This window comes from Morus notabilis, unplaced genomic scaffold, assembly GCF_000414095.1.
Source record: "Morus notabilis unplaced genomic scaffold, ASM41409v2 Scaffold275, whole genome shotgun sequence".
NCBI classification, from domain to species: Eukaryota; Viridiplantae; Streptophyta; class Magnoliopsida; order Rosales; family Moraceae; genus Morus; species Morus notabilis.
Window position 1 is genome coordinate 188,196 of NW_010359601.1, and position 25,026 is coordinate 213,221.

General features: G+C 35.6%; 3 protein-coding genes across 5 annotated transcripts in view; 1 reads left to right on the top strand and 2 right to left on the bottom strand.

Moving 5' to 3' along the window:
• LOC21396482 (transmembrane protein 56) overlaps positions 1 to 8,415 on the bottom strand; it is a 23,597-nt gene extending 15,182 nt beyond the window's left edge. For 2 of the 3 annotated variants that reach the window (XR_002901914.1, XM_010094879.2), the window contains exons 1-4: positions 8,014 to 8,415; positions 7,545 to 7,776; positions 7,357 to 7,445; positions 7,122 to 7,260 (exon numbers count right to left, since the gene is read on the bottom strand). Coding sequence is in view for 2 of the 3 variants with exons in the window: in XM_010094879.2 (XP_010093181.2) it covers positions 7,122 to 7,260; positions 7,357 to 7,445; positions 7,545 to 7,682 (366 nt within the window). In the remaining variant the exon portion in view is untranslated. The remainder of the gene's footprint in view (positions 1 to 7,121; positions 7,261 to 7,356; positions 7,446 to 7,544; positions 7,777 to 8,013) is intronic. The other variant, XM_024163478.1, reaches the window with a different exon arrangement.
• A 3,805-nt stretch (positions 8,416 to 12,220) lies between these two features.
• LOC21396483 lies at positions 12,221 to 14,809 on the bottom strand. Its single transcript, XM_024163473.1, has 4 exons — positions 14,744 to 14,809; positions 13,866 to 14,236; positions 13,089 to 13,263; positions 12,221 to 12,724 (listed from the first exon to the last, which is right to left on the bottom strand). The coding sequence occupies exons 1-4, from the start codon at positions 14,807 to 14,809 to the stop codon at positions 12,662 to 12,664; spliced, it is 675 nt and encodes a 224-aa protein (XP_024019241.1). The 3' UTR covers positions 12,221 to 12,661.
• A 4,725-nt stretch (positions 14,810 to 19,534) lies between these two features.
• Positions 19,535 to 20,337, top strand: LOC112090956. Its single transcript, XM_024163474.1, has 3 exons — positions 19,535 to 19,765; positions 19,862 to 20,096; positions 20,183 to 20,337. The coding sequence occupies exons 1-3, from the start codon at positions 19,535 to 19,537 to the stop codon at positions 20,335 to 20,337; spliced, it is 621 nt and encodes a 206-aa protein (XP_024019242.1).
• Positions 20,338 to 25,026: the final 4,689 nt, after the last annotated feature.

Genomic DNA, 25,026 nt, shown 5'->3' on the forward strand with positions numbered 1-25,026 from the left:
AAGTACTTCGGCACCAGGAACCAGTATGTTAGCAGAAAAAGGTAATCTTCCAATGGCTTTTATAGCTAATAGAGGGTACTTGACACCATGGATTATTGACTCTGGAGCGTCAGATCACATGACGGGAGATGCAACTATATTTCACCAATACAAGCCATCCAGTGAGAACTTTACCATCCGAATTGTTGATGGTTCCTTATCCAAAGTTGAGGGAATTAGCTTGGTCCAGATTACTAAGGACTTGATTCTAAACTCTGTCCTCCATGTTCCTAGTTTGGACTGTAATTTACTCTCAATTAGTAAATTGACAAGTGATCTGAATTGTGTAACTAAATTTTTTCCAAACTTGTGTGAATTTCAGGAATTGGATTCGGGGAGGAAGATTGGCAGTGCTGAGATGTGTTCTGGGCTCTATCTACTCAACACTCCTCTAAGAAGACAAGCTCAAAATGCAAGTTGTGTGTCCTTTAAGAGTCAGTCAGTTTTAAATTCTTATGTCAATAAACATAATGAAATTATGTTATGGCACTATCGTCTTGGTCATCCAAATTTTATGTATCTGAAAAAACTGTTTCCTTCTTTGTCTATCAATAAAAGTTCAATGTCTTTTTATTGTGAAATTTGTCAACTTGCCAAACATACTCGTAGTAACTATCCTAGTCATTCATATAAGCCATCTCAACCATTTGCCTTGATCCATAGTGATCTCCGGGGCCCCTCAAGAGTGAAAAACATAACATGAACTCGATGGTTCGTATCTTTTGTTGATGATCACACTAGATTGACCTGGATATTTCTCATGAAAGAAAAATCTAAAGTTGGCCAAATATTTCAAAATTTCAATTCCATGATACAAACCCAATTCCAAACCAAGATTCGAGTTTTAAAAACTGACAATGCCAAAGAATACTTCACAACTATCCTTGGTGATTACCTCTTGAGTCAAGGCATAGTCGACGTAAGTTCCTGTATTGATACCCCCAACAAAACGGGGTTGCAGAAAGAAAAAACATACATTTACTTGAGGTAGCTCGATCTCTCATGTTCTCTACTAATGTTCCAAAGTATTTTTGGGGAGAAGTTGTCATTACATCTGCCTACCTAATCAATAGAATGCCATCCCGAGTTCTCAAATTCCAAACTCCTTATCGAGTCTTTCTCCAAAACTACCCACATACCAAACTTGTTTCTGCCTTAGATCCAAAGGTATTTGTTCAGCCTTTTTTCATATCCATCAGCAAAATCGTAGCAAATTAGACCCTAAATCCATCAAGTGCATTTTTCTCGGCTACTCCTCAAACCAAAAAGGGTACAAGTGTTATTCTCCTATTACCCGGAAATTTTACAACTCAATGGACGTAACCTTCTTTGAACATCAACCCTACTACCCCAAATCTGAAATTCAAGGGGAGAACATGAGGGAATATCAACTTTGGAATGTTCCAACCAAAATTGAGTCAAATTCTAGTTATTCACCACAGTCAAATGAAATACTTCCTAAGACTATGGATCATATACAACCTAACAGTGAATCCGAGAGAAAACCACTACCTCCAAATCCAGTTTCTAATCCAGCCTCTTCTGTCCACAATCACTTCAAATCACCACAAACTGTAAGTAAAGAGCTTCGTCTCTATGCTAGAAGGAAAAGGCCTGAAAGGGAGATAGAGCACTCAACTTCTCTCGCACATGTTCAAGAATCTATACTGAGTCCAAAACCTGTTCAAATTCACTCAGGTAAGGAAACTCCCACTCTTGAGATTGAGAATGAAGTAATTACCACTAATGATTGGGATATGCCGATTGCTCTAAGAAAGGGTGTTAGAACATGCACACAACATCCCATATACAACTTTGTCTCCTATGGAAAATTATCTCCATCCTATCAGGCATTTGTTTCGGCTCTTGATAGTGTACAGGTACCTAATTCTATTCAGGAAGCTCTCAAGAATCCAGAGTGGAGGAAGGCGGTTGGTGAAGAAGTTAAAGCCTTGGAGAAAAACGGCACATGGGTAATCTCAAATCTCACTCCTGGCAAGAAACCAGTTGGCTGTAAGTGGATTTTTACTGTCAAATATAAGGCTGATGGTAGTATTGAAAGACTAAAAGCCCGCATGGTTGCTAAGGGCTTCACTCAGTCCTATGGAATAGATTACTAGGAAACATTTGCTCCAGTTGCCAAACTCAATACAATTCGGGTTCTTCTTTCCCTTGCAGCAAACCGAGATTGGCCATTACACCAACTGGATGTAAAAAATGCATTTTTAAATGGTGATCTGGAAGAAGTGTATATGGAAATATCACCGGGATTGGCCTCAATAGCAACAAAGTGTGCAAGCTTAGAAAATCTCTATACGGACTCAAGCAATCCCCTCGTGCATGGTTTGATAGGTTTGCAAAGTCAGCAGTGAGGCATGGATACACTCAATGTCAGGCAGTGTTTGTGAAGTTCTCTCCAGAGAAGAAGATAGCAGTACTGATTGTGTACGTTGATGATATTATTCTAACAGGTGATTATGAAGAAGAATTATTGAGATTGAAGAAGCTTTTGGCCAAGGAATTTGAAATCAAAGAGCTCGGTGAGCTCAAACATTTCCTAGGCATGGAGGTGGCACGATCTAAGAAAAGAATATTCGTCTCTCAACGAAAGTACGTTCTGGACTTATTAAAGAAAACTAGTATGCTGGGATGTAAGCCTGTAGACACTCCAATGGATTCAACGAAAAAGATATGGACTGAAGAAGATAGTGCTCCAGTAGACAGGGAGAGATATCAGAGACTAGTGGGTTGACTAATCTACCTCTCACACACACGACCTGATATTGGTTTTTCTGTCAGTGTTGTGAGTCAGTTTATGAACAACCCCACGGAAGAACATATGGCAGCTGTGAACCGGATTTTAAGATATCTTAAGATGACACCAGGAAAAGGCCTGTTATACAAGAAGAATGACTGTAGAGATATTTAAGTCTTCTCATATGCAGACTGGACAGGAGACATCTTAGACAGGCGATCTACATCTGGGTATTGCTCCTATGTTTGAGGAAATCTTGTGACTTGGAGGAGCAAGAAACAATCTGTAGTTTCAAGAAGTAGTGCAGAAGCTGAATTTAGAGCATTAGCTCTAGGTATCTATGAAGGAATGTGGATACAGAGACTACTTGGTGAGTTAGGAGTACCAAGTGAGAAGTTCATCAAGATGTTATGTGACAACCAAGCAGCCATAAGCATTGCAAAGAATCCTGTGCACCATGACAGGACAAAGCACATAAAGATTGACAGGCACTTCATCTTAGAAAAGATTGAGAAAGCAATTGTACAATTGGTCTACACTCCTACCAGGTTTCAAACAGCTGACATACTCACTAAAGCCCTTCCACGAACTAACTTTGAAGAATTGAATCGCAAGCTGTGTATGGAGGATATCTACAACCCAGCTTGGGGGGGAGTGTTGCAATCTTACCTTTAAAAGTTCGAATTTCTAGGGCTGCATCATTCTATATTAGGATAGTTGAATATTTGTATTAAGTTACCTAATTTCCTGTTTATTCTCTTTCCTTATTTAGATTAGATTGTTCCCCTTATTTTTGTTTACCTTTTATTCTGTTCACATGGTTTGCATACTACAACCGTGTCCTATATATATGTGGCTGTAATTTTCATTCATTCAATAACAAAAAATCAGAGAGCATACTTTCTCTCTCGGTAATTTTCAGAAAGTTTGGTGTCTTAAGGTAATAAAGTCCATCATATTTCTTAGCAAGTTCAATCCTCATCCCCGAACCCTGGTCCTGAAATTCACAATAAGAGGGATAAAACATAACGTGACAATGTAAGTCTTTCATAAGCTTTTGAAGGGACACAAGGTTGGTGGATAATTTAGGAACATGTAGAACATTTTTAAGGACTAGACTAGGTGTGATATGGACATCCCCTACCCCGGCTACTGTGGTTGTGGTTCCATCGGCAACAGTGATTTGAGGCATATGTCATGTGATCTGTGGCTCCCGAGTCTATAATCCATGAATTTCCAAACAATTTATCAGAAACATTTAGTCCAAGAGAGAATGAAAGCTTACCCGAGAGAGCTAAAGAACACGCGATGGAGGAAGGTTTCTCAAGAGTTCCCAGCAGGTTCCTCAACTTCTCTATTTCTTCACTGTTAAACCCTCCATGTTCTTGTGCCCCGATCCTGGTTCACTTGTGAGGTCATATGGGCCTAACCTTGTTGTCGCTGCTGCTGCCCTCCTTTATTTCCCCACTCACGGCTAGCTGTTGAGCGTTTCCCATGTAATTTCCAGCAGCGATCACCTTGTATGCATTGGCTTTCTACAGTAGGTACACCAGAGATCATTACGATTCGCTCCCTTTGAGACTTCTGCCTTTTCATGCTCAGCTTTTGGTGGCTGCTCCAAGATGAGACCCTGTTGTTTGTTACCAAAAGTCGTGAGTGCAGAGCAGTCAACCAGTTGAGGTTCAAGCATAACTCCTCTCTGACTCTCTTCGGCCTGAATCAACGAAATTGTCTCATTAAGAGACGGTACCTCCACCTTGCCTAGAAACTGAATTCTCAGTTGATCGAATTCAGAATTTGGACCTACAAGAAAATCATAAACCCGATCTCTTTCTATGAATTTTTTAATTGTTTTTGCACATTCACTGCATTTCAAATCAATCACCTTATAATAATCCAGTTCTTGCCATTGGTTTTGTAGGAAATTAGCATATTCAGTCACAGTTTACTCCCCTATTTTGTGGTTGCCATCTTGGTCTTGATTTCATATATCAGCGCCACATCATGGACTTTAGAATAGGTTTGATTCAGTGCATCGCAGATTGCCTTTGCGGTTGGTAGGAACATACATGTGTCACTGATTTCGGGCGTCATGGAATTCCACAACCAGGACATGATCATGGAAACCACTTCGTCCCATGCTTCAAAACCGGCCTCACCTTTCTTCGGTCCAGTCCCTAATAAATGACTTAATTTTCCTTTCCCTTTTAGAAAGGTCCGAACCAATTGAGACCATTTCAGGTAGTTTCTACCTTTGAGTCGATATGCTGCTTGAATATTCTTAATTCACTTGTGGAGCGCTGAACCTGTTCTTCCTCTTGTTGTTGGGCTGGTTGAACTGAAGGAGTTGAAGAGATCATTTCTGACATCCTTTAACAATTGGTTATGAAGGATCGAGAGAGAAAACGGGAAAAAAATTGGTCGAGAAAAAACTGGTTAAACAGTTTGTCAAGAAAGGAGACTGCAATGAAGGCAAATCAAGAAAAAAAAATGGCTATGAATGCCAGAAAGGAAACAGACTTAATTCCAGAAAAAAAAAAAAAAAAAAAAAAAAAAAAAAAAAACGAGCCCTATGGCTCTGATACCATGTGGTAAAATGTGAGAAAATGGTATTGAATTTGTGTAATTTACAAGAGTCTCTGATGGACTATATACACGGATTTCAGAGAGAAAAAATAGCAACTATCTAAAAAGGGAAACTCTATAATCGGAGATTCCTGATTTTCTATCACCCGAATCCCTAAACTCTAGAAAACAAATATTCACACGATTCCTAGTGCTAACAGATCGCTAATCAAGGAGGAAAAACTGCATTTTCCACAGCAATCTCAAGTCGGAAAAAGATTAGAGTGAAGAAAAGAAAAAGATAAGGCAGCAAAATGCTTAGATACTCAGATACTATAATTCAACATTCTTAAATACCATCTGGAGTGGAAAGATAATATTTCGAAGAAACATAATTTCTTAAAAACCGATCAATTAATGGCAGAAATAGCTGTAAAGTCGACAACATAGTCACTATTAGCAAGAAATGCTCATGCTAAACTCCTTCCTCTGTCTTGTTTCCCTAGTTACCTCAAATCAAGTTGTTTAGGGAAATCAAGGTGCTTTTGCAACAGCTCCACCATTACACTATAGAGTTTTACCATCCTGACAACTATTTCCTGCATTCACATTGCAGCCTAGCGTTGAATCAAGTATACTCTTTGGCTCAAAGAATTCTGCCCTCGTCGTTTAATTTTATGAAAAAACCTCCAAATCAGATCTTCACACCTTGTATCAACCACCATGTACATAATTCCTCCAAAGGACCTCTCGGTCACACTCATTTTTTTTTCTTTGTTTTGCTTGCATTATACAAAACCATTAAAAAACATAAAGACCACAGAAAGTTTATTTTAAAACATTAAAACAAAGGTGGCCTCTCCAAAAAGTTGATAACACCTTTAATAATATGAACATCAAGGATGATCAGATAGACCTTGGTGAACGTGTTGCTATTCATGTACAAGGTTGATGAATAATTCAAGATAAGGTGAAAATAGTGGCAGGAGCATACGATCTCCAATAGACAGGCTAGCCACATGGTCCACATCAACACACACAGTTTTCGAAATCTATTACATCTGACATCGCATGCCCATATTGAAACCTAACACTTGTCTTTTCTTCAACTTTCTTATTCATGGACTATACAACAAACAAGTAGTCCTCCTATTACATAAAACTCTCTTCTATCGAGAAGACTAAGGTCAAGATTCAGTCCCAGTTCTTTGGTTTTGGGTTAACCAGACTGTAGATAGAAATATATTTATACAGTATATACCTAGGCTACAACATTTTTCCCAAAAAATTTTGCTCCGGTCTATTCTCTTTCAATACAAAATGAAATTGTATTTTTTCCAAAAATTCCCCAAGCCTACTTTGTAAGCCCAAATTAGAAATTGGAACCCTCCGCTAAACCCTACAATCTTTGGAGGGTAGGAAACGATGGCCTCGTTCATTTAACCGATTCGAGTTTTCAGTTCTAAATTTCCTACAATTAAAAACTCTTAAAAAAATGTCGCATCTAACTTTTTCTACTACAGTTAAAAGCTTTCAGAAAATGTCACATCTCAGCTTGAATTGAAAACTCGAATATGCGAAACGAACAAGGCCCATGACTTTCGTCATGTAGGTGCCCATGAGGTGGAAATTGTATAATGAACCAGGTGTTTGCTATATACAGATGAGTAAATATTATGGCAACAAGGAGAATGATCATATACAATCAAAACCAGTTAAAAACTCCAAATCCAAAAGATAAGATGACTTTAGGTGCCCTTACCCCCAATACAAATGTTGACAATGGAGAACTTTGCAATGTAACAGGGCCAGCAAGTCTGTCGTCAGAATAGAGATCCGACGAAAACACTAAAGACAATGACATAATTGTGATAAAGACGGCATGAACAGTTGACATGGCCCTGAAAAAGAAACAGTCAGATAAGACAAGTTTAAAAAATTTTCAGAAGGAAAAATACATAAAGCATTAACCAGTAATCAGGTACACCTAAAATCACCTGTTATTCCACTCAGTACGTTGGACTTTTGAAAGGCTAGAGTAACTCTTAAAATGCACAGAACTGATCAACTGAGTAAGATCATAAACCTGAAAAAACATAAGGGTCAAAGAGAAAATCCCTTTATTCTTGACTAAAATTCCATTTTAAATGGGCTTAAAACAATGAAGAAATGGCGAAGAACATACCATTTTGCATGCAAAAATGGCACCAATAATGGAAATATATGGCATAACAGGTTCTGCTAGTGCAAATTCCTGTAGCAGCTGTTCAGCCTGGTTTTGGTAAGATTTGATTACCATAGTCGCTCGTTCCGAGACCACCATTAGAGAGCTCTTGTACCCTATCCAATGGGCCCACCAAATCAAATAGACTCTTCCTTTTTTTTTGTAACTCACCACTGTGCAATCTTTCTTCCACCTTTTCGAAGATCAAAATTAATAAAAATTAACAATTAAAATTATTGAAATTCATAAAATCTCTGCCATTAACTGGACAGGGCAAAATTTAGGTTTAGTAAATAGCAAAATAACAGGAATTGAATGCTATCAATCATTATAATGCAAGAAAAACCACCGAAATTGATACACAAAACCAAAATTTTTAAATTTTCATTCCAAAATCATGCCATCGTTTAATCAAGCAAAACAAACTTACCGGTCATAAAAATTACAGATTACGAACAGAACATGAGAGAAGAGATGTGAAAGTCTGGATTTTTTTTACCAGAAGTGGAGGATTTTCCAGAAGTTTCAGGAACAATATATGAAATACTGGGATATTCAAATATTATTAATGTGTGAGTATATATATGGGAAATATATATATATATATATATATGTATGTAGAGAGAGAGAGAGAGAGAGGCGTAGACGTAATAGTAATGGGGATGATAAAAACGCAGAAAAGGCGCGGGGTGTGGGCAGAGAGAGAGGAGGGAGGGGAAACGACCTGAAGCTGAAAGTGTTGGGACCCACGAAAAAAGGGATAAACAATCTCCTATTCTACGCAAACTTAACCAAAACCATCAACCAAACGAAACTTCCAGATCTCCCCTTAAGATAAGCATCAATTTCCCAACGGGCCAACGCCAACAAAGGCCTCATCATCCTAATACCTTTTTCTTTTATTTTGATTTTGATTTTTGAGGAACTTTTTTTCTCAATTAATTAGGTTGCATTTAAATTATAGTTATTTTAATTTTAAAATTAAAATTTTGATTTATGGTTTAAATTTAAGGTCTAAATTATGATTTTAGAATCATAATCATAATTAGGAGTTTAAACTATCCAAAATTAAATAAGAAGTAGTTTTTTTTAGGATGATTTTAATTTAAAACATCACATTAAGATTTAAACTTTAGACCAGAATCATTCATACCAAATGCTAATTTTCAAAAACTATTTTTTATTTTTTACAAACAAATAAAGATTTGAACTAAAATCATAGTTCTGACTTTAGAACCCGTATACCAAACACAACTTTAGGGCCCGTTTAGTTCGTTGATTCGAGTTTTTAATTTGATTTGAGATGTGGCTTTATGTGAGAGTTAAAAACTGTAATAAAAAAATTAAATATAATTATTTTTTAGAACTTTTTACTATAACAAAACTCGAATTCTAAACTTAAATTGATAAAATAAACGAGAATTTAATATTTGTACGATATTATTGATTTTTACTTGATTTTACTAGTACCGTATTTGAGATGAGTAAAGCTATACGGCATCATTGGTGCCTCTCACCATCCTATTTAGCATTGAGGTGGGCAGGCCAGTGGCTTATTAGACGTCCTTACGTGGCAAAACGAATTACCCAAATGAGGGTTTAAATTAGAGTAATTTTATTTTAAATTAAAATCACCTTAAAAAATAAAATTATTTTTTTCTTAATTTTAGATGATTCAAATCTTTAAATTTTGATTTTAGTTATAGAACAATAGTTTGAACCTCAAATTCAAATCATAAATCATAATTTTAGGTGGCGTTTGGTTCATGGATTCAAACTATGTGATTAAAATTATTTTTTATTTACGTGTATTTTTTGTGAGAAAAAATACTGTAACGAACCATGATTCGAATAGAGAACGAATCTAAGTTTCAAACGGACTCTAGTTTTAAAACTAAAACCACCTAATTTGAACTCTCGTAACAAAGCAACCTTTCCGGCACCGGCAACTCTCCGGCGACCACACGCTCGCCATCTCCACCATGCTCAACAAAACGCCAGATTTGTCAAGAAAAAAAAAATGGTTGGCATGGGATACGCCCTTGTTACTCTCCTTTCAGATCTCAAACATTTTCTCCTCTTCAAAACCTATCTTTACTGAAATACCCATCAAATAGCAATTTTTTTTATTCTTCTTCTTTTCCTTTTTCTTTTTTCGGGTCTCTTTCTCCCATATGAAAACAGAATCAGCAAATTCATTGGCGACATATTTCTTATGTCTTTCAACGTGAACCATAGATGAAATTGAAAAAAAAAAAAAAAAAAAAAAAAAAAAAAAAAAAAAAACTACTGGCGCATGAGCATAAGCCCACTTATAGACCCCAAGATTCATTCTCAAACTATATCATTTTCGAATAATAAGATTAAAAACAACATAACTAAATCCATTTTCGAAGTTTAAATTCCAGAAAACCGACACCTTTTCTTTCTAAGCGACGTCTACAATTTGTTTAACGCCATTATTTGTGGAGAAGAAAATAGACGAAGGGACAAGAGAAAGAAGAAAGAAACAGTAGCAATTATAAAAAATATTTGCATAACATTAGAGTAAACAATTAAATTTAACATTTTAGTTTTATTAGAGTAAACAATTTTAAAAACAGTCACATTTAATTTTTTTATTACAATAACAAAATTTTATATAAAATTACATCTTAATTCGAATTAAAAACTCAAATCAACAAACTAAACAAACTCTTAATTTTTTTATTATAATAAAAAACTCTCATATAAAATCACATCTTAACTCAAATTAAAAACTTAAATCTTATATAACTACATTTTAACTCAAATTAAAAATAAGAATCAGAGATGTTTCGAGATTTTCAAGGTAAGTCAACCTCCATGTAGATTCCACGTCGTGTGATGCCCCTTAGCTTTATTCATTTGAGATTGGATTTTGACCGAGGAGTGGATCCCGCGTTATTAAAGTCTCCGTTCATTTCACCAATTTAAATTTAAAATTTGAGTTTTATTACAATAAAAAACTTTAAAAAACAGTCACATATAATTTTTTTGTTATAATAAAAAACTCACATAAAATCATATTTCAACTCAAATAAAAAAACTAAACGATCCCTAATTATGTAGAGCCAATTAACTAGCTGAATATAGTTGGAAGAAGTAATAATTTTTTTTTTTCGAAAGAAAAAGAAGTAATAAATTAGTCCTCAGGTTCTTTAGAAAAAAAATCTAATTTTTTAGTTTTTAACTTTTAACTTTCCGTCAAATTTAAATTAATCTGATTGATGACATGCTTAAAATTAGATGGGCTTAGAATTGGACAAAGATGCCTAAGTAAAAAGGATATAAATACTTTTAAAATGCATGAATTTTAAATTTTTACCTTTTATTCTTAATTTATATTTTTTAGTTAAAAAATTATATTAATAAAAAAATATTAATTAATAATAAAAGATAAAAATCTTATACATTAACTTTTAGAGAAAAAAGTTTATAATTTGCTCAATAGAAAACCATCCCATCCTCATCCCCGCCTACACCTCTACTCAAAGAGAGGCGAGGTCAATTCTCCGTAGAAGAGCGCTAAGGCGTGTGGTTAATGCCTAAAGAGTACCTATTAATGGAAGAGGAGTTATGCCTTCGCCATATCCACCCTTTTCCTCATTTTATATAACTATTCATTTCCTAATTGTAAGTTAAAGTTCACAGTAAATTTAAACTAAAATTCAAGGTTCAACCAAAAAAAATTTAAACATATACTAACAAAATCTTAATATAAACCCCCCCTTTCATTGCCCCTCAAGTTTTTTTTTTTAAGTTTTATTTTTCATTTCTTCTTTTTCCCCACTTATCTTTTTTGTTGCATTTTTTAACCTTTTTTATATATTTTCAAATATGTCCCTTTTAAAAAATTTTCTTATGATTATTTAAAATAATATTATTTTTCTAATTGCTCTGTTAAATTAATTTATTCTAAATGAGTCCTTATATAAAGATATTTTGTCTGTGATCCTAATAAATTATAGCTTCAATTGTGAAATATTTGGCACAAATTTTTTTTTTTTTTAATTTTTTCTCTATCTTTTATGTCAAATTTTTTTCTCACTTTTGTATGTAATTCTTTTATCCCTTCTTTTTTCTTCCTTTTTTTTTCTTAACAATTTGTATAACCATTCTTTTAAATAAGTCACTTATATAATATATTATACATATTAGAGTGTGTTTGGTTGCAATGACGGAATGATAATAAAAATGGTAATGGGAATGGTAATGAAATGGAATTGGAATGTGCTGGAATCATAAACTGATTCTTTTGTTTGATTGGAGTTATGAAATCAATACCTGAATGAGAATTATGTTGTTTGGTTGACAATAGAATGGAATGAAAATAAATTGTATTTTGACAAAAATACCCTTGATTAATAATCCTAATTAATTTAATATTTTAATTAATTAAAATATTAAAAAAATAATTTAATTATTGAAAAAAACTTTTTATTTAAAGGATAATAATTTAAAAACTATATTTCAAATGTAAAAAATAATAATATTTGATATTTTTATGTAATAATAAATTATCACAAGCTCAAATATGATAACTTTTGGCATCTACCATTATATGTTCCCTGAAAAATATAACTTTGGCCTCTGTCAATAATAATAATGACAATATATCATTCAACTACATATATAATCCCAAAATATAGTCATATGCCAAGTGAAGCAAGTTCCTAGTTAATACAATTTAACAAAGTGAAGCATAATCCTAATTAGTTACAATATCAAAAGAAAAGTGCATAGCACATGAACCACTATATCAAAAGAGAAATGCATAGCACATACACCACTATATCAAAAGGTCATCCGGCTATGTTTTTCCACTGAAACTAAACAAACACTCCTAAATATTACCAGTAAGCAAGCTTTAGCCCACTCATCTTTTTCATCATCAGGGATACTAAAAACGTAAGAAACTAAAGCATCATCCTTTATCATTGTCTGAGCTACCTTATGTCGCTCCATTGCATTAATGGTTGTGGTCCTTTGTAGCTCATCCCTAATCCGGCTATGTTTTTCCGTCATGTCTTCACCGATAGCCCGACTTAAGTGTTCACTTACCTTTTCAAACTTTCACTTTTAACTAATCCTAAGTGAGCCATTATCCTACAATAAAACAACTAAAAGGATGACACACAACGAGGTTGACACCTCTTGAAACAATAAAGAAATAAACAAAAAAAACCGTGTCAAGCAATAAACAAAACCATGTCAAACAACATATAAAGGTAAAACAATAAAGAAATAAACTCTTGAAACCTCCTAATCATACACCATATATACAAGTGAAGACCAAAAACAAAAAAAAACAAAAAAAAACAGAGAACATAGTTATTACAAAAGACAAAAAGAGAAAGAAACATATATTTGAACATGATAGACACGATTCATATTCTTTCACTAAATTTAGATACACATGACTATCAGTTTTCTTCAACAAAGGGGAAAAGAAAGGTAATAATATTTTATAGAAAATAGACATACCTTGTTTACAAAGTCAAGGGTTCTGATATCAGCTTTATAAGACCCTTTCACAATTGCTTCAAAAGATGGCTTCAGATCGAAAACTTGGTCCACCCAAGCACCATTAACAAACGACACTAGTGGACCACCACTGAGATTATCACCTCCCTCATCATCTGGTGATGATGATGCCAAACTGATGATCCATGAAGACGATAAAGTTAGATCATAAACATTTTTTGATCTCAAAAAGAATAAAAGCTGCTGCAAAGTTTGCCCTTTTGACCCTGCAGCAACCAAGCTCAATGTGGCATGCAATGATAAATGAGAAGCCACAAAATTTGAAGCCTTAATTAAGGCTTCCTCCTCCAAAACTAGGTTGGCCAAGAGCAAACAGAAGTCGGACTTAAAATGGTTGGAGTTTGGTAATGCCATTGTGATTAGGAATGCTTAATTTTGATCTTTCTAACGATGTTTCTGAGACTTGATAATCTCGGCCTTATATGAGATTTATGTAATGTAGAGGTACAAGAACAACAGTGACTGATTTTTGTTTGTCATGTATGGACAATAGAAACAGTGCAAACTAACATGCATAACTAGCACGAAAAACGAATTTTGTTCATGAATTTTCTTATGGATCACAATTCACCACCACTGTAAAGCATAAAGCAGTGTCATCAAAATAACTTCTAAAATGAAAACTCTAACAAGAAACAACAAACGGCGGTTAAGATAAAAAGGAGAAGAAATCAGGAACCGGCCATCGACACGAACAGGAGTTCGACGAAATAGTACCTCGTCTTCGTGCCGGTGAAGATCCAAGAAGCAGCAGTAGTGAGGCACCGGTGAAGATCCAAGAAGCAGCAGCAGCAGCAACGAAGCGAGCCAAGAATCGAGCCGCGCGAGAACTTTTTCGTTTCGATCGGAGCCAAACCTCTTGGATCTTCACCAGAGATCGAGAAGAATCGAGCCAAACCTCTCTTGCCGGAGATCGAGAAGAAGAAAAAAAAAAGGAAGCGAGGAGTGCTCTGGAGGTCGATGGTCAATGGCTGGAGCTCGGTGGCCGAGCAAGAAATGGAGGCTAGGGCATCAGAGAGTTTTTGGAGAAAACGTAAATCAGGGCTGAATGGAAAAGCAATTCCACAGCCCCCCACGGAAAGCCCTTTCTAACCCAAAAAATGAAATTAAACAATGGAATTAATGCTATGTTTGGTAATAAGAAAAGAAAATAGGATAGAAAAAAAATATAGAAGTAATGAAAAATAGTAATGATGGAAAGGAAATTGATTTTCTTTTATGTTGTTTGGTACGAGAAGATAGAAAGAAAATGAGTTTATCTTCACTTGTTTGGTATTGAAAGTTAAATTGAGAGGAAAGAAAAAATTTTACTCATAAATTACTTTTATACCCTTAAATTTTTTGTTTAGATGCTGATGGAGAAAATGGTAGTTTAGTAACTTTGCTCACTTTAATTAGTTGTCCCTATTTTTCACCCTATTTTCTGCTCACTTGTGGAAAGAAGAAAAATGATGAGACCCACATGTATAATTTTTCACTCCATTTTCTCTTCCTTCCTCTTTTTTCTCATACCAAACAACGTATATTTTCATTTTCTCTCCCAAAATCTCTCCACCTTCTTCCTTCCTTCTACTTTTCTTTCCTACCAAACATACTCTAAGTGGAATGGCTTTTTCTTTCCATTCTATTCCTCCAACCAAACGTAGTCTTAGTCCTATCATGATTCATGAATAAGATTTTATCCCCATTTTCGGCCCAATTCTTAATTATTGTTTCCTATCCCGCCTTTTTCGGGCCTGGATCTTGATCTCATGGGGAATACTGTCATTTCCAAACAAAAAAGAGCACGTGCCATACTCATAGTTAGTTTGAAGGGCATTTAAGGTATTTTAGATGGTTTTTCTAGAAAGGGAGGGAAATAGAGGGCCTGTTCGTTTGTCCAAAAAACTCAAAAAAAGACAACTCGAGTTCTAACTTTATTTAAGTTCATGTTCTTTTAAGTTTTAACTTTACTCAATTTTATTCAAGTTAAAACTTCAACTTTAACTTAAACTAAAATTTAACTCAAAAAATATACTCAAGTTACACTCTAAAAGAACAAGCCCGGAGATTTTGAGGGTGAAAGCATATGAAAACCTATGATTGGAGGAAATTGATTTTGGCGAGTTTGAGCGAATTGAAATTGTGAAATTATAGTGGTTGCCGCAGAAAGTAATAACTGTTGGTCTCCGAATCGAATTCGGATGCGGAAGCGCGGTGGTGCGGGGGGAAGAGGCGGATCGTGTATAACAAAAATTTTCATAAAATTTTTGAGATACTCTATAGATTATATTAATTTATGCACGAATAAATTAATCTCATTAACTTATATATATCAAGAACTCAATCAGGAAAAATACCTGGAAGTCGACTCGGATGATAACTTGAGTTCTTTGACCATGAACAGGCCTTACTCCAATCTTTGTGTTTAGAAAACCAATGTCTTCCACATCAATTCCTAGAATCCACGAAGACGTGTGTGTGGGCACACATGAGACAAAACGGGTTACAAAAAACACTCGAATTTCCACAAACACCATCACATGCACGATGTGGAATTTTTGGAGAAAAAATTTTTCCTTCCTTTCTCTCTTGAGAATTTCGGCCAGCCTTAACTCTTAGGGCTGAAAAATTATTTCCTTCTTTCTATAGAGAAATTTCGGCCACCTCTAATATTAGGGTAAAAAAACCATTCCAAAAATTGTCTCAAAAATAGTATTTATAGAGTAGAAGTCAAACTTCTAGAAGGAATCCAATCTCTATCTCCAATTTGAATTTCGAACCAAAATTCTCCTCTATCCCTTATCCCTTGTGGCCGGCCATGCTAGGGATTCCCATCCCTGTGTGTGGCGCCAATACTGGATAGGGAAGGAAGAGAAAATCATCCTTTATCCTGTAGTCCAATTTTATTTCAAATTCAAATTCGAATTTAAGTCAAACTTAAATTAATTTGAATTTCTAAATTGAACAACTTATCAAATAAGTTTAAATGGATAAATCTAGATGTGTTCAAATTCAAATTTAAATAATCACATTATTTAAATAATAATTAATTCTCAATTAATTATTTTTGAGTATTTAATTTTAGAATTCCGTAATTCTAAAATTCTCATTTTGCCCTATGTATCTGGTAGAATTACTAGGACGACGCGGGGACTAATGGACCTATAATCCTGAGCTCCAACAAAATTAATAATCAATTAAACACTTTAATTAATTAATTAATTCTATTAATTCCAATAGTTACTCCACTATAAACTTAGAATTGCATTCTCGAAATTATAGATATAAATTACTTCTAAACTGTGAAGTGTCCATTTGATATAGTCATTGCATATAGATCAATCCTCCATAAATAATTCATAATTAGATCAAGGTAAAATCCGTTAACCTCTCTAATTACTTCTTTATCCTTGAGTACCATTGATTCTCTAATGGATAGTGATTCATAAAACACATTCATGAATCGGAGCTCGTACTGGTCCAAGTACCGAATCAACCCTCAAGAGAATTATTTATCTACTTCTTTCTTAAGAAGGAATGGATTCCATCTCATGTAATAACATTCCCGGCTACCTACTTCATCATGTCTCCAAAATACAAGGAATAGGATTCAGGATCTCAGAATCCGTACCGAGTAAATCAAAAGACACAAATCCATAAATAGGAGTTTGTTAAGAACTCAGGATTAAGATCATTCTATATATGACCATCGGTAGCTGATCATATAGTTATATATATATATAAACATATATATACATATATGTAGACATACATACATATAGAGCTCCTTTTGAACCCAGTTTGTGATTTATAATACACAGAAAACATGTAGGCCTTCTTCACCAGCTCTATGTCAATTCTCCAGGTCCAGAATTTCTAACCTCCACTGGCTCTCCTTGACTTTGTTTTGATCAAGTTTGTCGGGAGAAAAGAGATAAATACTCTATAGAATACACAAGTTTTAGATTTTTATATTTTATATTTTAATTAATATCTTCTAATTAAAAAGTATGTCAGAATGTATATCAAAGTAAGAATGGGTCTCTTAGAACAAATCTTTGAAAATTTGGGCTTTTATTGTTCTTATGCCCGGATGGTCTATTGGGTGTAAATAAAATTGCAGCAATTCTATCGTCTTGGACTCCGATAAGAAAGTTTTCAATAATTGAAACGACCACTTAAAAAGAAAAAAAAAACCTGAAGGTCGTCTTTACAAAAGTGGAAAAAAAAAACAGTTTGTTAATTTCATAAGGTACTCATTCCATAAAATTCCTAGGCTCATAACATGGTTAAGTTGTCAGGGAAATGCAATGTGCAAGTTCCCATGTAAGTGGCTCAAGTAAGTTCATTGGATGGCTTTTCTGAGCATTTTTCTTATTTATTATCTGATATTTGAGTTGCCTGTTGTTTCCTTTATTTGGTGTTGGAACTGTGAGTCATATACTTGACCAAAATGATTATATGAGTAGCCCCGGAAAAATACCTTTTTTGAATGTGGTATCCTTTGTTTTTGCATGTGTTGTCCTGCTCTTGGTTATGATATGCGTGTGTAAATGCCAAGGAAAACTAGAGATGAGAGGCCACTTTTTTGGAGCCCTGCTGCAGAGGCTTTTCTACTAGAGAGAATGTATGAATATCACGACGATAACCACGGTCGGCTACCAGAAACTCGTCGCTATAACCACTGGGCCACAGAAATGGCCAAGTTTTTTTATGGCTATGTTCCCGATGGTGACCGTCTTAAGGAGAAACGCTGACGATTAGGTAAGGTATACGCCGTGTACAAAATGTTACAAGATCATACAGGAGTAGGATGAGATCCTACCACATCAACTTTCACCTGTTCCGAGGAGCTGCAGAAAGATCTTTGTAAGGTAACATATGGGATTGATTATACATTTGACTAAAACAGGGACATATTTACATTGTCACAAATTTACCTTTCATGTAAGCGGTTACTAACAAATTCTCTAATTTATTTCTAGAGAAACTGCAATGTGAAAACATTGTTTACTAGTGGTTAGAAGTTGAACGAGGCGTACTTGGCTGCCATTTTCCCAACTAGAGTTGGAGCTTCTGGTTTAGGTGCATTTCACGCACATGCAGGTGAAGAGGCAGCGGATGATGCCCCCATTGAAGATCTTACTGGTAATGATGAACAACAACAGGCTAGCCAAGATGCTCCATACCAGAATCTAGATGATGAAGATGCTCGTAATGATCTTGCCGAACGAGTCGATCGTTACGGAAAGTGAAATGTCACAAATATCGCCTCATCGTCACGTGGGATTCAGAAAAGGCAGTCTACAGCAAAGAAATCAAACGGTTCTTCGAAAGAAATGTTGTACTCTCTAGTTAAGGAAATGAGAGATGATTTGAAAGAAGAAATTCGTACAACTAAAGAAACCCAACCAAGTTACACAACCGTAAATGGCCCTAGTGAAGCTAACATCATCTTAAATTCGCTTGGGGAAATGGGAATTGATAAGCGTACGCAAACTCATGCTTTTGACAAAATCATGGCTTCACCCACTTGGCGGCCAGTTTGGGGTAGAATTGATGAAGATATGAGGTGGACCTTTATTAGTGACTTTGTAAAAGTCCCACAAACTCCACTTGTGCATCATACTCGGGATCCTTATGGCCAGCCATCTCGCAACTTCTCGCAAGTCCTAAATCCTTACAACCAGCCACCTAACCCATATAATCACCCACATAACCCATATAACCAGCCCCCTAATCCATACAATCAGCCTCCACATCCCTATAATCAGCCACCAAACCCCTACAACCACCCACATACTCCTTAGATTGCCAAGTGTAGTTTTACATGGTCCCATTTTCTCCCATGGTGGACCACGGATTAGTGTTTAGTAGTAGAATTGGAGTGTTGTAATGTTAGACAGCTTTATTTGAGTACCAAGTTCTCCCCTTTAACATTTAAGTTTATTATGAGTTGTTATTTTTATTTCCGATTACGTAGTGTGCTTGGACCATTGTTCCGGATTGTTGTCTTGTATTTGATTTTAAAACATTTCACTTGTTCGACCATTTGAGTATAGTTTGAAATACAATTGCGTTATTACAAATTCCTTGTATAGTATGGAAATTGTTCTACACAAAGTGGATTACAATAATTGAGATCATACTTGTAATTACCCTATTTGGTAATGTGTCGTTACAGGTTAACGTGTACCGCTACAGCTGCAGCCGCTGTTATTTTTTATGACGAGGTACCAAGGCCGATGCATAACTCGTCTTTAAGGGGTATAGACAAAGTCAACGAGTTATTAGCAAACAATAATGAGCCGGCAATGTTTAACAAGGTGCGTATGGGACCACGGGCTTTTATGATTCTTTGTGAAGTACTAACTGAGAGACGTTTGTTACAACCCATAAATAACATGAACGTCCCAGAACAAGTATTTGTCTTCTTAACTATCGTTGCCCAAAGTCAAACTAATCGTGAGGCACAAGATGTCTGGCAACATTCTGGTGAGACCATTTCACGGAGATTCAGTGACGTCCTAGACGCCATTTGTGCGCTGCACGATGACTTCATTAAACCCCCAAACTATGACAGAGTTAGTGATTTTGTACGTGACAATCGTCATAGATATGGCACATGGTTTGACGTAAGTTGTGTTTCTCTGTGCTATCAATTTCATTAATCTTTTTGAAGTTGTGTTTCTTATTAATATGTCACAATTGTGGTTTACTATGATGTTTAGGACTATGTAGGTGCAATTGACGGGACTCATATACCTTGCACGCCGATTGGGGTTCAAAATCCGATTGCTTACCGCAATAGGAAGGGCGTCAACTTTCAGAATATAGTTGCAGCATGTTCCTTCAATATGAAGTGCACGTACATATTAACTGGTTGGGAAGGGTCAGCACATGATACACGAGTGCTTAAAGATGCTGTTGACAAACTGAAGTTCAAATTCCCACATCCACCGCCTGGTAAGAATTCAAACCAACGACATAATTCTAAGTCATATACATGTTACGACCTACAAATTCCAACAAAATTTGTTTAAGTTGCACAGGAAAATACTACCTTGTAGACACGACATATGCAAACAATGCTTGTTTTCTTGCTCCGTATAGAGGTGGGACATACCATTTGCCTGACTACCGAAAGAGAAGTGGTGGATTTAGGGGACCTAGAGATATTTATAACTACAAACACTCTTCGTTGTGAAATTGTATAGAGCGAACTTTTTGTGTTTGGAAGGCTAGGTTCCCCATCTTAAGGCGGCCAAATAATTGTTACCCAATGAACAAACAAGTGAAGATTCCTGTGGCATGTGCAATCTTACATAATTGTATTCACATGGTAAATGAGGGGGACCCGCTTCTGAATCAATACTACCGTGACGGTGTACCGGTTAGTGAAATAGATCCAACCAATAGTGATGAATTTGATGACGTTGACAATTCCAACAATGACGACAATGGCCCCGAAGGGCCAACAGTAACAGGAGCTACAGTTAGCCGAACAGAGATGGGTCAATTTAGGGATCGCATTGCGAATGAAATATGGGTGGAATATCAATGAAGCCGTGGGAGACAAGGTTGAAAGTGCAAATCAGCAATGGGATTCTGCAATATTACTTCATATTCATGTATCAATTATATTTGAAATATGAATGAATATACATTCTGTTAAGACCTTTCATTTTCATTTTTTTTCTCTGCTTTTTCGTGGACACATTGGACCTACAATTGTTATTATGTATGTTGTGTGTGTATATATTTGTTCATGAATTTTGTGTGCCGAAGAGAGTATTTTTGGTGACGAGATGGGGGAAATGGCCTAAGTTGGGCTTGTGTGTTGATTTGTTGGCGTCAACTCTCAAAACAGGCTAGCCATATTCGCTAGATGGAAATCGGCAAGAAGGAAAAACATGTCAAAACGACACTGATAATGGTGTCTTCTGTACAGAGGTCATTTCATTTCATTTGTTGAAGTATAGTGTTTGTTACAGGTAAGAAAGGTTCTTTATTTTCTTGTATGGTATTTGATAATATGTTCCTGTTATTTCTCAGGTGATGTTAAAGATTTTGGACCATGTGGTGGCAATAGTCTTGAACTCATTTTGGCAAGGATTAATTATCATAAGCAGGTGCTTCCTGCCCTTGCTGGAGCTATGGATGATTTCCAGAATCCTAGAGTGCAGGTCATCCACTAGCTTTATGCTTATTAATTTCTTCCCCGAATGACTAATTTAATTTTGTATGAGATATGATTGCTCAACACATGATCAATATGATATCATGTATTTTAATAATAGTAATATTAACAATAACAGCTTGAAAATGGACTTGAGCGTAACTTATGTTGCTTTGGTGGTTCTTGGTTGTTGGTGGTTCTCGGTTTGATCTTATAATGTTTGCTAGCTTTTATCATTATTATTATTATTATTATTATTATTATTATTATTATTATTGTGATGAGATTTTGAAGTTATGGGTCGATATATTTATGAAAATCAAAGCAATTTTTGTGTTTTTTTGTGTTTGTGTGAGGTTATTTGTCACGAGGACTTGGCTTTTGAAGAGTTTGTGAGAAAATTGAATGCATTTGTTATTGCAGGGGGACCCCTTCCGCGCACTAGGCGAATCCGTCTCTTTTGGTAGGTTTTTGACAGACTCCCTGGCTTGGGAGAGATGGTCGGCATTCTCCCACAATCAGTACTTGGAGGAAGTTGAGAAATTTGCTAAACCGGGTTCTGTTGCTAAGAAGAAAGCCTACTTTGAGGCACATTACAAGAGAAAAGCCGCAAAAAGAGCGGCAGCCTTGCTCGAGGCTGCAAATGTGGTTACCACTTCAAATGTTGTAGAGCAGCCAGCAACTGAGGACAAGAAACGCAATGACTCTTTAATGGAGTCGGATACGGTGAAAGGAGGGATCGATGTGGGAGAACAACAGGACAAAGATGTTGCAAGTAATGTCACAATTTATCCTTCCAATTCAAATTTGTGTGTCGAAAGGAATGAACCGGATGTTTCAGAGTTGGAAGGGGGAGGGGTGGCAATTCAAGAAAGTATGGACGTGGAGAGTTCTAATCCAGTTGAAATTTCAATCCCGCCGGAGAATAATGTAGACCTCAATAAGATTGAATCTACCACAGAAGAGAATATGCTTGGTAGTGAGGTAAACTTTCTTTCTTTCACTTTCTTTTTTGAAGACTGTTGATTTGCTTTTAGGGGTTTAATTGTTAGTATCTCATTAACTATGCAGGAAGCTAGAGATCAAGAGATTATAGCTTCAGCAAGCAAAAAAAGGTCATCCAGCTCCTCATCAAAGTCAACATCCCAAAACAAAGCATACAAGACTGTGTTCTCCCGCCAAACAAATGACCCATGTACAAACCACGAAAGCGAACAATCTTGCTTCAAAGAGTAAGAATTTTGTGGAAGACATGGTTAATAAAAAGAACGCAAAATCACTTCACATGTCAATTCATTTCTCTTCTCACTCTGGTGGTGAAAGCAGCAAGACAACTTCGCCTATTATACAAAAAATCAAAAGCTTGAAAAATTTCACAGCGTCACTCAGTGTCTCCAAGAATAATTCAGCTTCTTCACAAACAAAAACAAGGTATCTACTTTTTTCTCCAACATTTGTTTGATTAATGCCAATTTCTTCCTTCGATTGTGTGGCCTAACGCAAATTTACTTGCGAACTTTAGGCATGTTATATAATTTTATTCACATTTTTCCATTTATTTCTCACTTAGCTTGTTATAATTTTGAGTTATAATTATTTGCATAATTTTTTTCTAGTACTTCATTTTTTTAATTATGTAACGAATTATAGTTTTTTTCAAATTACACGTAAAGAATTATATTTAACATATAATTTTTTAAATTACAATATTTTGGTCATAATTCAAATTCAGAAAACAAGACAACTAAACACTGATTCGAATCACATTTCAGGTTAGAATCAGAATCATGCATATACACATCCAAACGAAAGTTCTAATCACTCTGAATCATGAATCATGGATCTGAATCAAATGACTCAAATCACCCTGATTTTAATCCTTATACCAAACTGACCCTTAGTGAATTTAGGACACACGAGGTTTTAGGAGTTCCTATCGCCTCTATGGAAAAGAAGTTTAAAAAATATTGGTCTAAATTACCCATGTTGTATGGTTTCGGTGTTATTTTCGACCTTAGATTAAAATTAGAAGGTTTAGAAAGTGGATTAGATAACTTATGTGAATTTTTAGCTATCGACACTACTGACCAATTTCCTATTATAAAGGAAAAAATATTTTCTCTCTATATCTCTTACGAAAGTATGTTTAGAAACACACCTCGTGTTGAACAACCGCAACAATGAGACGACAATCTGTATTCATTATTGAATGTTTTCGGGTTGTCTAAGAAGAAGAAGAAGATGACGACGACGACTCAAGGTCAAGAAGAATCTGGGAATGGCTCTTCATCAAGAGGTGGCGGCAACAGCAGCGGATTCAACGAGTTAATGGCGTACCTAAGTGAGGGCTTAGTGTTAGACAGTAGTGAAATGTTTGATTTAGTTCAGTGGTGGAAGGCACGAGCATTAACTTGGCCGATCCTAACATGACTAGCAATGGATATTTTTTTCGATCCCGGTCTCCACTGTTGCAGCCGAACAAACATTCAGTATAACCGGCCGAATACTTGAAGAATGGAGAAACACATTGCAACAAGATATTGTTGAAGCTTTGGTGTGCATCAAGGATTGGGATTGTTCCGACCAACGCTTACACGATACAATCTCACCGGCAAGCCAAGAATGGATCGACGAATTTAATATATTAACTTTTAATTTTCAAGACAATCATTCTGTTTCAAATTAAATTTTATTATTGTAATTTGTAAATATTTATTTACTTTGTAATTACTAATTTGTATAGTGTTATTGTAATCTTGTATAGACTTTGTAAGTTCGTCAAATTTGTAATTCGTCCCACAATGATTGCGCTCTTTTTTCTTTACCAAGTTTTTATCCCAATTGAATTTTTCTTGGTAAGGTTTTTAACGAGACAATCATGAATTACAAATTTAAAAATCAATAAAGAAATAATTTTTTTTATATAGATATATATATAATATATATACATTAGACAATATAAAAATATAATATAAAAATATTTGAAAATTTGGGCAGGCGGTCGGGCAACGGGCAGCCCGACCGGGCACGAGCAGCCAAAAGCTGCCCGAAGCCCGTCCAAGGTGAAAATCGGGTCAGGTCAGGCAACCTGAATTTTTAGGCAGTTCGGGTTCGGTAATCGGGTAAAAATTCAGAATTTTTGGTGGTCGCGGGCGGCCCGTCCAAAGTTTCAGCACTGGTGAAATGGATGATTTGTGACTCTAAAGCAATGGCAGAAGAGGGGATGGTAAATGGCTGAGAGAGAAAGGGAGAAATAAACCCTAGATAGTGAAATATTTTATTCTTCGTGTTTCTACGGAGAGAGAAATTTTGGATCTGAAATTGTAGAGAATAGATAACGTGTGGAATGAAGGAGAAAAATTAAGGGTAAATTTATAATTTTGTATTTAATATTAGGATTAGAAATGACAATCCGGTGGGGGCTGAGGAGAGTGCTAATCTCATTTCTCAACCCTAAATTAGTGTGGGACACACACATTCTCCCTATTATTCCAGGATATAAAATGGGTAAGTCAAGTTAATTTTGAATCTCAATTTTCATTACCCACTCTTAATAAGTAAACATGCCATTAAGGGAACGACTTGTCTTTGCGCAAACACATGGTTTTGTTATTAGTAAAGTTGAGTGGATACCTGTGTGGTCTGAATGGTGAATGTTGGTTCTTCGCTAGCGGAGGAGGGAGTCATTATTGAAGATATATGTTCATTTTTATCCTC

Bases quoted from the DNA above. Each gene is read 5' to 3' on its own strand.
- LOC112090956 (XM_024163474.1), top strand. From the start codon at position 19,535: ATGAACGTCCCAGAACAAGTATTTGTCTTCTTAACTATCGTTGCCCAA. The intron at 19,766-19,861 runs GTAAGTTGTGTT...TATGATGTTTAG, and splicing joins GATATGGCACATGGTTTGAC to GACTATGTAGGTGCAATTGA. The intron at 20,097-20,182 runs GTAAGAATTCAA...TAAGTTGCACAG, and splicing joins ATTCCCACATCCACCGCCTG to GAAAATACTACCTTGTAGAC.
- LOC21396483 (XM_024163473.1), bottom strand. From the start codon at position 14,809: ATGATAGGACTAAGACTACGTTTGGTTGGAGGAATAGAATGGAAAGAA. The intron at 13,264-13,865 runs GTACTATTTCGT...ATGGATCATCAG, and splicing joins TTCACCGGCACGAAGACGAG to TTTGGCATCATCATCACCAG. The intron at 12,725-13,088 runs GTATGTCTATTT...TCATCCTTTTAG, and splicing joins CCCTTGACTTTGTAAACAAG to TTGTTTTATTGTAGGATAAT.